The 16565-nt window shown below is 35.2% G+C and overlaps 2 protein-coding genes across 2 annotated transcripts; one reads left to right on the forward strand and one right to left on the reverse strand.

Moving 5' to 3' along the window:
- The first annotated feature begins 973 nt into the window (after positions 1-973).
- On the forward strand, positions 974-5222 carry aqp3a (aquaporin 3a). The gene is made up of 6 exons (XM_042724549.1): positions 974-1236; positions 3146-3272; positions 3384-3521; positions 3610-3734; positions 3971-4188; positions 4307-5222. Exons 1-6 carry the CDS (start codon positions 1129-1131, stop codon positions 4479-4481), a joined length of 891 nt encoding a protein of 296 aa, XP_042580483.1. The 5' UTR covers positions 974-1128; the 3' UTR covers positions 4482-5222.
- Positions 5223-11640: 6418 nt separating this feature from the next.
- LOC109102811 lies at positions 11641-15626 on the reverse strand. The gene is made up of 5 exons (XM_019116163.2): positions 15376-15626; positions 14075-14578; positions 13365-13493; positions 12976-13066; positions 11641-12761 (listed from the first exon to the last, which is right to left on the reverse strand). The coding sequence occupies exons 1-5, from the start codon at positions 15431-15433 to the stop codon at positions 12554-12556; spliced, it is 990 nt and encodes a 329-aa protein (XP_018971708.1). The 5' UTR covers positions 15434-15626; the 3' UTR covers positions 11641-12553.
- Between the last annotated feature and the right edge of the window lie 939 nt (positions 15627-16565).

Raw genomic sequence — 16565 nt, forward strand, 5'->3', positions numbered from 1 at the left:
AACGGTCGTTCCGGACTTCGTAATAGTGCCACACAAATTACATTTTGGGAAGTGATTGCAGTGCAAACGTGTGCTATTCCAGCTTGTCAAAATAAATCTAAATAAATGTTTTGGAGCAAAAAAAAAAAAAAAAAAAAAAAAGGCTGAATTTTACTCCGATTTGTGGCTGGTCGACCGTTGCATCTCTAATTTTAATTGTAACGTACTTGAATTAGCCAACATTTTATGCTTTGGTTTTAAACTTTAAAACTGATGCACGCAAGAAAACTCTATAGCAATGTACAGTAACAATACTGTAACACAGTGTGTGAGCACAAAAAAAAAAAAAAAAAAGTTTTACATGTGATCGACCACATGGCGACCGCTGATGAAAAACCAATTCTCTTGATTTGAGGTTTAAATAATTCCAGAATATTTATGGCCTTGAAATCGTAAATTAAAAATAAATAAATAAATAAATATGTGTTTAGATTCATTTAGTGCCTAATCAACATCATTAGTAATAGATTTTATGAATCATATACAACTAAAATGGCCTTGCCCATTCCTGGAGCTAGAGCCTTAGTCATGTTTCATGTCAACTCAAAACGAAACTCTTCTCCTACCACTGGCCCTTTAGAGATTAGCCTAATCTACAGTACCTCTGAAGTTTCACACTTGGGCCCATTTTAAAACTAAAAGGCTTAATAGTGGGTGATGAAGTTTCAGCAGTTGTCAAAAATACAAAGATGTGAGAGAAAGGGAAGATAAAAAATGGAATAACCTGTTCTATAATAGAGAGGACAGGAATGCAGTGTGAAGGGGTGTGTGTTCATACATGAATAATACAGGGAGGGATCGACGGAGTTATTGTGGTGTATATGTGAGTGTTTGTGTGTGTGTGTGTGTGTGTGTGTGAATGTGTGTGTGTTAATGTGTGTGTGTGTGTGTGTGTGTGTATGTTAATGTGTGTGTGTTTGTGTGTGTGAGGAAGAAGTGTGTAAGGGGGCAGGCAGATGCATAAAGGGCTGGTCTTGGTCTATCATGCCTATAAGAGCAGAGCACTGGCCTTCACATGAGCATACATCTCTGAAGGACATACAGGTTGTTTCACACAGGCAAAGGAAGACATCAAGACCTGGCTAAAAGATGGGTTGGCAGAAGGCCATGCTGGATAAGCTTGCACACACTTTCCAGATCCGCAACAAGCTGCTGCGCCAGGGACTGGCTGAATGCTTGGGAACTCTCATCCTGGTGGTGGGTATTTCTCCTCAATCATGAATTACTAATTGTCAGCATCAAAGCTGATGTCAGTGAAGCTTAATACAAATGCAGTTTGGAACAGCATGTTTATGTCTCTCATAATCTGTAATAAAAGTCAGAAATATCACACATGAGAGTTACAGTAGAGCACTAGTTGAGTTGATTTTCTTCTCACTCAGATTGAAGACAGATAAACTGTAATGTTTACTTTGGTAAATGCACTCAGCATTTCCACAAGCAAACAAGTGAATGGTGAATTATTGCAAATTATTGTGCACACATTGTTTGGATTCTGGAATGCAGATCTTACACCAGTGTATTTAAGTTTCCTGCAGTTGGTCCTCAGTCCAAGGTATACTTTAGAAAAAAGATCCAAAAATCGGTTAAAACTGACCATTTTAAAAGTCGCTCAAACCTGTATGACATTCTTCTGTGGAACACAAAAGAAGAACTTTTTTAAATACAATGAAAGTCAGTGGCGTAGATTTGCATCCCACTGACTTTGAATGTATGCACAAAACATTCAAAAACAAATGCATGGTCTTTTACTGATAAATGTTAATTATGCCAAGAGGAACTATGCTTAAAGGAAGTCATTTGCAAATAGATAAGAAAGTAAGCAGGATAGTATCTCAGTCCTGTTCATGAGAAATGCTCTCGACACACATGATAAACAGAAAAAAATATGCTTATACATCCTTCCTAATTTAGTTTCTCTGTGACAAACAGCGCAGACAGGCATGTAATAATGCAACTTGACGCAGAACAGAGGCGCGTGCCAAAGCTTTCGATGAATAATACTAGTTTCATCACATCTATAATGATGCCACAATTCACACGATAACTTGTTATGGTTTAACGAATCACCTTAAGGCACTGAGTCAATATTATTAGTGCACATTTGCCACACCAACACCAAGTATTCATTCATCCCTAAATCCATTTTATCTCATTCTAAACATGCAAAATTTGTTTTTAGCTTTAAAAATTAATGCAGTCATTTAGACATTTAGATATTTCAGAAGAGTGAAAAAATGACTAATAGAAAAGCATGCCTGACGGACCCACAATTTAACACTAGTTTTCTACACTGTGATATCACTAAAAGGAAATGTTTCTCAAACATTGCACTTAACTTGATGTTTGATAAATGTGTCACACGCAGCAGACTACAGTAAAGAAACCATTGCCACTGCAGTCAGAGCTGTGACATGACAGTTACAGTGTGGTATGAAACATGACACTCATTAAAGAGGGAATTGACACCAAACTGCTGCTGCAAAGTCTTTACACGGCAATTATGCAATTTTACAAGCACTTTAGAAAAAACAACTCATTTCATGAAGTACACTCATAGTTTGTTTTTAAGGTGTGTGGCACAGGTTATACCAGAGATAATACTTAAATAGAGAGGTATTGCGATAACTTGATCACACAGCGGGTGTGATGTTTGCTGAGCGGCAAAAGGGTATTTAGTATAACGCCACAGGTATTTCAGTTCAACTCTGAGATGACCTTTAGAATGAAAACTTTAGCCACAAGTCTGAACAGCAACTTGCAATTGCTCTTTGTCAGAACGGACATGTAATGACCTGTCTGAGATGATCTATGTGAAAAATTGCAGCCCTTAGTCACTATAGATTTGTAGTGTTTGTACAGAAATGAATACTTAGTGTATTTTTAGCAGTTTGAAACAGCAACCTGCTATTTTCATCACCAGTTTAAAGTATATGTTACGACTCACAATGATGTGAAAGCCCTACTCTTAGTTGGTAAAATGAGTCAAAAAAGCATGTATATTTTCACCTGGACTCTTCATTGTCCTGATATAAATGGTAGGCTTAAAAATTGTGCTGTTTTAAAATAGTGATTAATACATGTTCTTATCTAACAACATTTACAGATGTTTGGCTGTGGTGCGGTGGCCCAAATGGTACTAAGTGAAAAAAGTCATGGTCGCTTTCTCTCTGTAAACCTTGCTTTTGGGTTTGCTGCTACCCTTGGAATCTTGGTTTGTGGCCAGGTGTCAGGTTGGTAAACTCCTCTAAAATTGCATCCTAAGCTGTTGGACTGAGTTTTTATAAAAAACTTATTTGTGGATGAATTTATGAGATGAAAGAGCTTCTTCTTTTTGTTTTTAGGTGGACATTTAAATCCAGCAGTTACATTTGCTCTCTGCCTCTTGGGAAGAGAAAAATGGAGAAAGTTCCCTGTGTACTTTCTGTTCCAAACAATTGGAGCCTTCTTGGGTGCCGCAATTATCTTTGCTGAATACCATGGTACATGTTATGTAATATTAATTCTCTTTCTTGTTGAAAGTGTATATTCTGTTTCTTTTTTTGTCTTACACTGTTTATTTTATTTTAGATGCAATGTATGAATATGCTGGAGAAAAAAATGAGTTGCTTGTAACTGGGGAAAAAGCCACTGCTGGTATTTTTGCTACATACCCAGGCCCACATCTCACCATCTTGAATGGATTTTTTGACCAGGTCAGTAACTGCAAGCTTGTAACTAATCTACAGTATATATTTGCTTTTGCGTTCTCTTACAAACTTTTTGTGTTCCTTGAGAATCCCAAAACTCTTTCAGTGCTATTTTTAAATGAACGCACTTTATTGAAATATAATTTTTACCATGCCCCCTTAGGAGCTTTGTAATATATAATAAATGTACTATATTTATTCTCTTTTATATTTACATCTATAAAATATAACCATCTTCACAGGTGATAGGCACAGCAGCTCTGATTGTCTGCATCCTAGCCATTGTGGACCCCTACAACAACCCAATCCCTCAAGGTCTTGAGGCCTTCACGGTGGGATTCAGCGTCCTTATCATTGGACTCTCCATGGGCTTCAATTCTGGTTATGCAATCAACCCAGCTAGGGATTTCGGGCCTCGTCTTTTCACTTCCATGGCTGGTTGGGGTGGTGAAGTCTTCACGTAAGTTTATACATTCAATTCCCATAACATGAACTAATTAGGTACCAACTTGCATTGCTTTTAAGCTGTTCTGCATTTGTCAGTAAACACTAATGTATGTTTCTCTTTTTTGCAACAGTAACAGACAGTGTTGGTTTTTGGTGCCCATGTTTGCCCCCTTCCTGGGATCCATTATTGGTGTGCTTGTGTACCAGCTGATGGTGGGGTGGCATGTGGAGGGAGAAGTACGGGACAATAAGAATAAAGCTAAGGAAGAGTCTTTGAAACTTAATGACGTCACCAGCAAGGATTAATCTGCATGATCTCTATCAGAACTTCGCACCATAAATCCACATAAACTTTCTACTTTAAGTCTCTGAGTTCAATAAATATGTCTTGTTCCATCTAAGGCTCCCTCTTCTCTTTCAGAGGGGATTCTGGTAGTCTTGCAGACAATCAGATAGACCTAAAATAAAATGCTGCAAATGTCAAGATTCCAAAGTTTTTTTAATTGATTCTTTAGCATGATTCCTCCTTTAAGGGAAAAAAGGTGTTTCTTCAGCAACACGAATTATATTAATTCACAGTTTTTAAAGTTAGTAAAAATGTAGTGTAGCACCTATCAATATTTCCAGTATTTCACACTTTTGTACTACTACTGTCAAAATATGTTGCCATTACTGTTGAGAAGGTGAGCAATTCAACCAAAAAATTGCTACTTAATTCTTTTATATATATATATATATATATATATATATATATATATATATATATATATATATTATATATATATATATATAAATATATATAGTATTGTCATTTTCATTAAAAAAAATTATTACATAGCGAGACGATACTTTAAAACTTAACATGTACACATTTCAAGAAACATCTTACGTTCAATAGCGTAGTAATCCTGCAATTGTATAGCATTACAGTCTTTAGACTAGTATCCATTTCATCTTTCATGTATCTGTAATGTAATTTTAATTTTGTGATTGAATGTTTTGAAGCAATGAATTGTTATCTTAATAAAGTTTTCTCTTTTTTTTTTTACAAGTCTCACAATGTGATATGATGTTTTGTCATATTTATGTTGTTTAGCTGAAACCACCCTGGCTGCTTCTTTGTTAAGGATGTGCACATTCATGTTCTCCTCCAGGGTTGTAACCCATTTGTAGTGGAATTTAACATTATGCCAAAGTCATTCATTATCAAAAAAGCAAGATAAACGAAACAAGTCTAATTAAGGGCTTACAAAACAATAGGTGTGGACTATTGGAGGCTTAAATTTAAGTTTGAGGGAGTAAGAACATTCACAGTCTCCCTCAGGTTCACATTCAATTATATTAAGGCTACTGGGAAAAACACATGGGTGTGTTTAAATATAATACATTCCACCATCTAGAGCGGGAAACCAGTCGTTGAAAGGGAATTAATACAATTACTTCAACCAAGCCACAACACGCCAGGTTAAAGTTCTCTGAGCTCAATTATAATATTTGTTATCCCTGATATATCTTTCAGAACCCTACGAAAACAAATTGTTGCTAACAACACTGTGTTGTTGACAGAGCAATAACTCACAGATGTTACATTTCTAAAACCAATTACAAAACAAAGGAAGACCAGCTTCCTCTACACATAAATCAAGCTTAAAGATTGATGATTTGGCAAGAAATCAAGTAATTCCTTTCTCCAGAAAGCGTATGGACTAACACTCCCATTCAAAAGTTTTTATCAGTGTTTTCCAATGACGTCTCTTATGCTTACAGTAAAGTACAGTAGCTAAAAATATCATTACAATTAAAAAAAAAAAAAAAACATTTGTTTTACATTTACATTTACCAGATGTTTTTATCCCAAGATACATTTTAAAATGTAATTTATTTCCTTGATGGCAAAGCTGAATTTTACTCCAGTCTTCAGTGTCACGTGATCCTTCGGAAACCTTCTAACATGCTGATTTGGTGCTCAGTAAACATTTCTTCTTATTCTCAGTGTGGAAAACAGTTGTGCTCAGAGTAATTTTACTTGATTACTTTACTTAAGTATTATTTTGGGGGATTTGTACTTTATTCAAGTACATTTTAAACTGGTTACTTGTACTTTTACTTGATTACATTTCTGGAAAAAAACAGTACTTTTCACTCCTTACAATTTTATTTCATCTTAAAAATTACATTATATTTTTATTTTATCTTATGCACAATAAATATAGTAAACGGAAGTTCAAATGTGTGCACTTGATGTCAGAACCAAGGATCATTGTTTTCACACATCAAGCACACACATTTCTACTTCAGTTATGAATTGTTTCATCAGGTAAATGTCTGGCTTCAAAAGTTTATGATCAAATCTGAGGAAGCATATAGAGGTACCAAAAAAGTTTATTCATTATTCTTTCTGTTTTTATAGAGCCATTATCTCTGTAACATATTAGCTGAATGCACAAGATTCCCAAAAGATTCCCAAAAAATATTTAAATAAACTTTTTATGTTAAATAAATTGTAATTTATGTTTAGTTCTTACCAGCAAGTGGATATTATGTCATTATAAGACACACTGAGTAGCAATTAAGACTTGTCAGTATTTTTTTAAAAATCTTAATAGTTATATGATTTGCTTATTAATTAATCTAATTAGTCACAAATAATTATTTATAAATATTTGCTGAGAAAAAAAACATTAAATACCTCAAAAAAAAAAAAACAATTAAAAGTTTAATTTTCCTTAGACAGTGATGTTGAATAGACAACGCAAAAATATGGCCTTTCAAAATGTTAATGTTGTACAGTATGTTTAAATTTTTTTGACTCTCATTATGGCAACATTCTTGTATTCTGTCTGGAATATGTTTTAGCCTCTGCATCACATCTTGCTATTCAAGGGAATAGTTCATCCAAAAATGAAAATTCTCTCATCATTTACTCACCCTCGTATTGTCCCAGATGTTTATGACTTTCTTTCTTCAGATGAACACAGGAAAAGATTTTTAGTCTGTATAATGCAAGGGGACAGGACCACTTAAAAAAACCACACAAAGTGAACATAACAGTCAAGTTTACAATATTTGTAATTTTTTTATTTTTTTATTTATCCTTTCATTTAAGAATACACTGATTCATTAACAGAGGTTGTATGAGTTACTGTCTGTCATATTCATTTCTGGATGTCCCATTCACTTGCATTAAACTAAGAGAGATGATTTTTTTTCTAAAACCCTTAGTTTGTGTTCATCTAATAAATAAAAATCATATATTTATAGGATGGCATGAGGGTGGAAAGGATAGATTTTCCTTTTAACCCCTTTCTCTGTATTTGTGTGTGTGTGTTCCACTGTGCTGAATTTTAAATGTTGTTGCACTAGTATGTGTGTGTGTTTGACCTGTGCATTTTGTTTCATTTTTTCCCTTTAACAAATCTTCTTTGTTTTCAAGTAACAAATCTGTTAAAAAAGTACTTCTACTTTTTTAATACTTTAGTACAATTTAAAGTACATTACCGCGGACCGCTTCTCTGTGCCTGAGGCACTTTCAGTACCAGTTCTCATTTTCCACACAGCAGCTCTTGTCCTAATTCCCACTCAGTGTGGGAAACAAGTAGAACAAGTACCATGACAAAAACCCGTACCCTTGTTAAGCACTGACTTAGAGCCCACATACCTGCATGGAGGTCTCCAAGCACGTGTTTCATTTTTAACTTGCATTTAAATAATGCATGCCAGATTTAATGAGGTGTGAAATCTGCAGTTATTTCAGGTTTTTCTTTTTTGCTTGATAACACAAAGTATAGTGCTTGGGTGTGGAGTTCTTACGTAAACAGGAATATACTGAGTAGCTTATTACAGCATGTGTCCTCGTCCAAGTCAGTTTCATGTGTACAAAATTATAGACACAAATGACCCAAATTTTTCTCGATGGCTTTCATGAAGGAATTTCACAGTGTTGGTTTCTAGTCTGGTAAAAAAAATAAAGATCTGAACGGGAAACTATCTCCTTTGAGTTACACACAAGCACTGTTTAGTAACCGAAGAAGTCAGACAGCATAGCATTCAGCTAAGAATGTGAGTGGGTTTAATAAAACACCCCATGGGATGACGCCTCTTTTTTCCTGTTCAGAAACCTGTAATGTACCTGAAAATCCTCTTGAAAGACTTGAAAGACCTTGAAGACTAGCTATAAACATTGGCCTCAGCACCACATGTGAAGTCCAAAAAACATTATTGTCTTTTCATCTTTAAGCTAAGCAATATGTGCAGTTTGTAGATTTATAACTGATTTTATTATTTATTTTGTCATCATTTATCATTATTTTATTTGATTTTATTTGAGCCAAATTGTGTTGTTTTAAAGTGTATATGCAATATAGTCAAACAAACACGATCTCTATGGGAAAAATGTGCAGGTCATGATTCACACTCTTTGAGGTCCATAAGTGCTTGTAAAGCACATTCTCAAGTTTACTATGTTGTTTCCTGTTTTGATGCACCAAAGATGCCTGAAGACATGCTTTTTAAAGGGTCACTGGATCTTTTGCTGGGAGCTAAGACATCACAGCACCCAGATACTTTTAAAACGCTGTGAACCCATATGTTGCCCACATGTGGAAAAACAAGCTGAGAGGAATCCATACTGATGACACCTTTATAGATGTTTTCCAAAGGAATTGCATTCAGACCGTAAAACCTGTACTTTATTTTAAATCTCTAAATTTCAGTAGCTGATTGAAACATGAATACCTTGCTTGAAAAAGATAATATAGCTTACTGTACCAAATCATGATCGAAATTATGTGAATTGTACCACATTCCATGCAGGATACCTGAAGCTTTGTTCATGTACAGGCATTCGAGTGTGTCTTACCAAGAAAAAAAAAAAAAAAAACAGCAGAATTCTCTTTCTTTTTTTTCTCTCTCCAGGACATTACTCAAGTCCTAAATGACTTGTCAACATGCCATTAATGAGGTTTTTTTTTTCTACATCTGATAACATTGCAGTTATTTCAACAAACCAAGTTTTACGGTTAACAGTGAAATGAGGAAACAAAGAAATGATTAAAATGTTTGGATCTATTTTCATCTAGACATGGTTTATCTGTAACAAATATAAAAACCTTTTCAAGGTTTAAATGGCTGCAAAACATCTGTTGTCTGAATGATAGCCTTAAAGATGAATTTCTTGCCATTTTGGCAAATCTGAGCAGTGCACAGGCTGCTTACTCTCTTTTGTGTCAGCCGCGCTGTGCCGATGCGCTGTTTGCTTTCAAACCAAAGCATAAATACACATAAAAAACGTATCCTTGTGGCGCGGCTGACACAAAAGAGAGTAAGTCGCTTGCATACTAGTCAGATTTGTCAAAATGGCGCTACGTTGATTTGGAGAGACACAGAGGAGAGGAATTGTTGAATAAAGTCGTTATTTTTGTTTTCTTTGTGTACAAAAAGTATTCTCGTCGCTTCATAACGTTACGGTTGAATCACTGATGCCAGAAGGACTATTCTGACGATGCTTTTCATACTTTCCTGGACCTTGACACTGTTATTTTTTGGCAGTCTATGGGACAGTCACAAGCCTACCGATTTTCATTCAAAATATTTTAAATTGTGCTCCGAAGATTAACAAAGCTTTTACGGGTTTGGAACGACACGGGGGTAAGTGAATAATGACAAAATGTTCATTTTGGGATGGAGTATCCCTTTAAACTGGCTCTTCAGATTTTGTGGCCTCAACTTGGTGGAATCAATTGCACAATGGCTCTTTTTCATTTAGAACATTTAGTGCTCTTCAGAAAAAAAACCACCTATTCTTATTTCAGAATTCCTGTAAAAAAAAAAAAAAAAAAAAAAAAAGTTTGTGATATTTAATCAGGAAACCACAATTTTCCTTCAAGGACATGTTTTAAGATTTACTTCTGCATTCTGTACAAACTAACAGAGCATCATTTAGATATTTTGCACAGAGTGTTTCGCCTATCTGAGTTTCGTTCAGGGACTCCAGTCTCATTAAGCAGATGTTTTGTCATTTAATATCATCTCATTTATCTTATCATCCTTCATTTTTCAGCTTCCTGATGCATTTTTATGAAGTAAGATACGTGCAGTTTGCTGCCCCATGACCATTATGACTAATTTCCATAACTTTATGCTTGTGGGAGAACAGAAAAGGTTGTGGTCAGAGATACAAATACACAGCCAATGGAAAGAGGGCAACAGTAACAGATAGGAACTCAATAACGCTTTTTCGGGTGGGGACATCCTCTGTTATCTTGATAGATCTCCTATGGGAGAGCTTCTGCTTATATACAATTACAAGCAATTTCTATGGTCCTGTCTCATGTAATGTTAATGATATCTATACTGCATGTGTGAGAGCAGAGAGGACTTGTGCTCCATATTACAATGTACTTATTTATTGTTTATGAATACTGTTATATTAGGGACAATTGTGACTAAAAACCATATGTAGCTGTTGCCTATTGGCTTATTTGCATAGAACACTAAATACATCTAAAGAAATGATAACAGAGCAATGCAGATGTAAGATATACATTAAATGGTAAGAAATGCTGTCAATTTTAAGTTAGCTTATCTCTGGAATGTATCTGTGTATGCCATTATGCCACAGTGACCTCAAGGGCATCCAAAGATATATATTCGTTGTAACAAATAATGTTAATGATAATAAAACAATGCGAACACACACCAAAAAATAAATTATGTAATGTAAGCATTTGGCTGTTCAGTACACACCTGCTCAATATGCCAACTTTCAAAAAGCTGTCACACCCTATCTCTTGCACAGGCATGTCTTCTTTTTGGATATCTTAAAGTCGCATCTTGTAGAGTTTTGGAAAAAACATTACAAAAATGTGTTCTGTGATTGTAAATGTTGCCAATTTGCTTATCTGTGTTACAGAAACCTTGCAACCAAAACCACAGTACCACTGCATAACAGTGGAGTGCAAATGTGAGATTCTTCCGGAGTATTGTATGGGAAACTGATACTTTTATCTGTATCACTCCTCATATCTCTGTCAGGGATCTGTTATTGTGCTACAATGGCCTCAGATTTTTGTTTGTATATATGGTATATCATTAATATGATATGCTTCAAATTCAAAATGGTATATACTGTATAGAATGTTTAATCAAATATGTACAGTTTAGTTTGTCATTATGAACTTATGTGTGTGTGTTTTTGTGAAGAAGTGAGAAACTTCAATACCATATTGTGTTTCTGGCTTTGATTTCAGTGCTTGCATGTCAACCTCACATTTACTCCTCTCTCCCACTCAAAATATGTGCTTTACACCCTAACAACATACCTGCACAGACATGTTTTTCATCTCTTCATCTGTTCTGAAGAGCATAACAAAGCAGTATCGAAAGAAACAGGTAAAGTTAGCTTGATGATAAATCTGGCAAAACAGTTAAGGAGGTGCCCCTCCACCCCTTTGCAAGTTGCAACAAAGTGTGTATGTCAACAGTACTTTATTGGAATTATTAAATATTACCATATCACATGTGATAATTAATAATGTTCTTTTTTTATAGAAATGGTTTTCATATATTTTAAACTAGATCCTAATGACACTAACAAGACAACTGTCTGCAGGAGTAGCTTTATGCAATTCAAGAATAATCGACTGTTAAACACAACACTTGTTTTAAAAACTTACAGGCTTTCTTCAATACTAAATCAGTTTTTGAGACATATTTCGAAATGTATTATTGTTTTCAATTAAAGAACATTCCTATTTCTCTATTTTACATACACAGAATGCAGCTTACATAAGCATTCATTGTCAATTATAGAGTATATCTTTTGTTACGTTTGATCTGTATTTGACCTGAAGTTATATTATGTCTTTTTGGCAAGGTACAGAATATTGTCTTTGATCAGAAACCAACCTCAGTTTTTCAAAATTCAACAGAGGGATGGCATTCTGTAAACCTAACAGATGTCTGTGATTTTTTGAAGATGTTCGATATGTTAGGGATAATGTACAGTCAGACAGTCAGTATAGCAAAATAACTGAATAAACGCACATGAAATATTGATTTTAAATGATTTTAAGAAGAGTTATAAGTCATGATCAATCTACCGGTGCTAAAGTTGTGACGAAAACTGTGAGACTGTCTCTTTATTTTCTTGCAATAACTTTATCTCACTTATCCCACAGCTGCATATCAAATAAATAAACACATGGAAATAGGCAATAATCACGGAATTGGCAGTGATTCCCTGGACAACAGTCGTTATTTAAAAAAAATATTATTATTAATGCTCAATCCCAATTAATTAGTCAGTTTCAGTCAGTTTGTCAGTTTGCTTGGGAACAATATGTAAGTTACTCAAAGCCACTTCTTCTAGAAGACACCACTTAGTCAGTTAGATATGTTTCAAACAGTGGTGTGACTGTTCCATCTTTCCATTCAACAAGGATCTCGCCTCGCTGGATGGAGGGAGATTGAGCAGTTTTCATAGGGTGTCGGGTTAGAGGGGCTCTCTCACTAGACACCGGGGACCCTGGCAGACTGGCCTCTCCTGTCGGAGTGTAGGATTTCAGCACCACCACAGTCTTCTTCCTCCTGTGCATGAAGACCAAAAATAGATCAGTGATTTTTAAAGGGGGAAAACCATGTTGCTGAGTCATTCCTTGTTAGGAAATCCCAATGAGCATATTCATAGATCAGTTTCATTTCAAAGAAAAATTAATTCTGTCTGTATTTACATGCACAAAATTTAAGTCTTGCATTGAGAAGGCCTTGAAAGTTTATTTCCCAAAAATGATCAATATCTTACCTGTTCTGGTAGATGTTAAGAGTGAGGATCACAAGACCAAGTAACAGGGCCAAGCTGCTTAGAAGCAACATTGTCATTTTCCAGCCTGTTCCTGTTATTAAACACAGTAGAATATCACAAACTAATATTCTTATTTTGTATATCAATTAAATTTTTTTTTTGTACTTATTTTCTTTCATTATTCAATTTATGACTGTTTCTTTGGCTAATCACCAAAGATATGGCACCATGTTTAGGTTTCCTCTCCTCTGTTGCCCTCATGTGGACATAAGTCAGATGAACTATTTAAGCATCAGTGTGTTTTACATTTGCTTGTTTATACCATATTTCCTGATTGATTTAACAGATAAAACAAATAGTATTTTTTCAGAAACAGATTCCACATTTACCATAGTCTGTTGTAAACACATTAACAGAAGGTCCATCCGGCTCTACGCTACTTTGAGGTTCAGCCGATGCATCTGAAGTCTGTGATGCATCAGTGGACTTTAATCTGGAGGTCTGGTCATTATTCCCAGCTTGTGTAAAATATAAAATAAAATAAAGAGATTATAAAGATACTATCAGGCAATACATCATAGAAATTATTAGAAGCAGAATAGACATAGTACACAGGGTTCCCACCCTTTTTGACTAATGAATTTTGAAATCCTGCATAAGTATTTTAAAATTTTACAGAGATTGCTGGGAAGGATTTGCATTTTGTATGTCGGGTACCAAAATGATAAATCATTCATATATAATTAATAAAATTAATAATTAATAACAACTTATTTGTGTCAGCTTGAGGCTTCTTGAAAAAAAATAATAATAATAATTTTGTTTTTTCCAAGTTTTGATATTTCCAAGTTTTACAGTACAGTGGGAAACCTGGTATAAATTAATATGACCAGATGAGCAAGTAGAAACACACACACACACACACACACACGACATACGATGATATGGTCTGGTATAACAGAAATGATAGCAGGCACTCAGCAGTCTGAGTTTTAACTGAAGAAGTAGATGAGACGTCATTAATCAGAATGATGGGATGGCATAATACATGAAATACAGACCCATCATTAATGAAGAACTTCTAATCTACTTCTCTTACAATGCCAATATCGAATTTGTGTGAGGATTCGGGGTCCAGTCGAAAGTGTCTGCTGAGAATCTCGTAACACATTCTGGCCGTGATGTGTGCTGTCTGTCTCCTCGCATACCGTTTGATTAGCCAGCGTCCTCCACTTGCTGGCTTTTCCACGATCTTTGGAAAGGAAGACCTTGGAGGAATCGTGACGTACACTCAGGTGCAGACCCCTGCCGTGTAACGTCAGGAGACCCTTTTTAGAGCAGCTCCAGGTCTGGCCCTCACGATCCTCCTCCTCAGAGCTGCAAGTTTGCAGCCAAACACTCTCATGCTCCTGGATCTGAGGCGCAGTTAAACACCCTCCTGTCTGTGGGTTGCTGAGGGAGCGTGTCTCAGGATTCCAGTGCCACTCTTGCAGAGCCGAATCTGCTCTGCACTCTTGCAGGGTTAACCTGCTGTTGACCTGACCTTCATTTACCTGTACACACTTTCTCAGCTCTTCATTCCTGATCAGCAATCCTGTAACTTCTACAAGGAAAAGGAGAAATAACCATAGCTTACAATACAAACACATTAGAGGTACAGTACATACACACACAAATCATACATCAAAATCTTCACATACAGTACATCTGCTGTAAACAGCACTATACAAATAACTTCACAGATAGAAGCTTAAAACACAACAGCCTTGATCAAGTTAGAAGACCATATCCTTAAATTTGAACACTGTACCAATAACATTATTAAACATAATTTAAAAAATACATTCGTGGAGCTATAGGCTACTTTTTTATATGTGGAGCTACTGTTTTAAACTGCGACCTGTATTGTAGAAACATCATAGCTCATAATCGTATCCTATCTGTTTAGTAACCATCATAACTCCACTTACGAAACAGAACTATTTAAAACCTTAAATTAAGAATTAAGAGAGGAATGTTCCTCACTCAAAAAAAATAAATTGTTGAATGAACATGATTTATTCGTAGCACCCATTATGCATCTAATCAAATCAAGTAAACTTGCACTGCTTCGAATAATAATTTAGTTACAAATAACAAGAATGAATCATTTAACATAAGTAAACGTGTAATATTCTTATTAATCAGACATATTTGTATTTTGCAAATCAAACAAGTGGCTAGTTGACTTTTTTGAGTGCTGTAATACAGCCAAGTTAGCGACTAGCCTGTGTACTCACAAATAGTAAGCTAATTCATGACAACAATTGTTTATCGACTAATACAATTAGTTCTACGAGTTTAAACATGCAAATAAATATATTTTTTGTTATTTAATATATGATATTACATGTTCTTTACCTTGAAAAACAAGTGTTGTGAGAACAAAAGTGCAGTATCCTCTCCTAAACGCATCCATGGCGCAATAACAACACTAAATCTAAAATGTTTGACTTACAGATTACAGTGACGATCTGTTCGGATAGAGATAGCGAATAAAGTATTATTTCCCAGCACGCATGCTATTCCCCTAAAGCAAGGCAGAGAGTGAAGAGCGACAATGTTGATCCACCCGATAGTGGACATGTAGCACAACAGATTTTCACTTGAGACAAGACTGTAAATTTATGGCGCATGAAGCGCAAAAGTGTTCAAAGAGTGAGTGCAGAATACTAATTAACAAGAGACTATGAAAGGCAATTAAGTGTTCTGGGAAAGGCATTAAATTTTAAGTTAGCTAAGGAAAACAAAACAACAACCAACTATTGCGCACATCACATATATTAATGTAAAAGACGTTTATTTTCAGCATAAACGTTTATGAGAAAGAAATCTGAACTGTAATCTACAGATGCACGAAGACGAAGATCATTTTATGTGGTTCAACTATTTGAATGGCATTCCATTCAAGCTGAGTTGACAGAGCTTCTGTTGTCGTTGCTATGTTGTTTCTAAGTTGGTGCTTACTGGGTCAGGCCGTATTTAAAGAGAATGGGAAAGCGAACGAAAAGACTTACAGCATGTGTCCACCTATTTTTGTTTCTATGGTGCCGAACGTGTAAAATAATGCTCCAAAATGCTACTTTTCTAGACTACCAACTGTGCGTTAAACAGAATGGATAGTCACTGTAAAATTCTACTTTTGAAAGGAAATAAAAGTAGGCCTATGCTCAACCTGAAGATATTCGTCTTTGTACCACTATTATTTTTTTACTGAATACATTTATTAGTAGAGCATTTTTACACTGGCACTGATAACTGAAAAGTCACTTCTGCACAGATAGATCTCAGTATAAGTCCAAGAAAACTGCCATATATTTTCAGTCAAAAGATATGATGTATGAAAATCTCACAAGTGAGGACATTTCTCTAGAGTAGAACTGAACTTTAAATCATAATGTAAGAATTGTGCAACAAGTAGACCTAACTTACTACTAATCAGTAATGCTATTTACAGTATGCTGTGCATATCCTGCAAATTATTAGTTATCTTTATTATTATTGTTATTATTTTACAGAATCTGAATTAACAGTTTACACCATTTCAGATG

This window comes from Cyprinus carpio, chromosome B5, assembly GCF_018340385.1.
Source record: "Cyprinus carpio isolate SPL01 chromosome B5, ASM1834038v1, whole genome shotgun sequence".
Taxonomy (NCBI): Eukaryota; Metazoa; Chordata; class Actinopteri; order Cypriniformes; family Cyprinidae; genus Cyprinus; species Cyprinus carpio.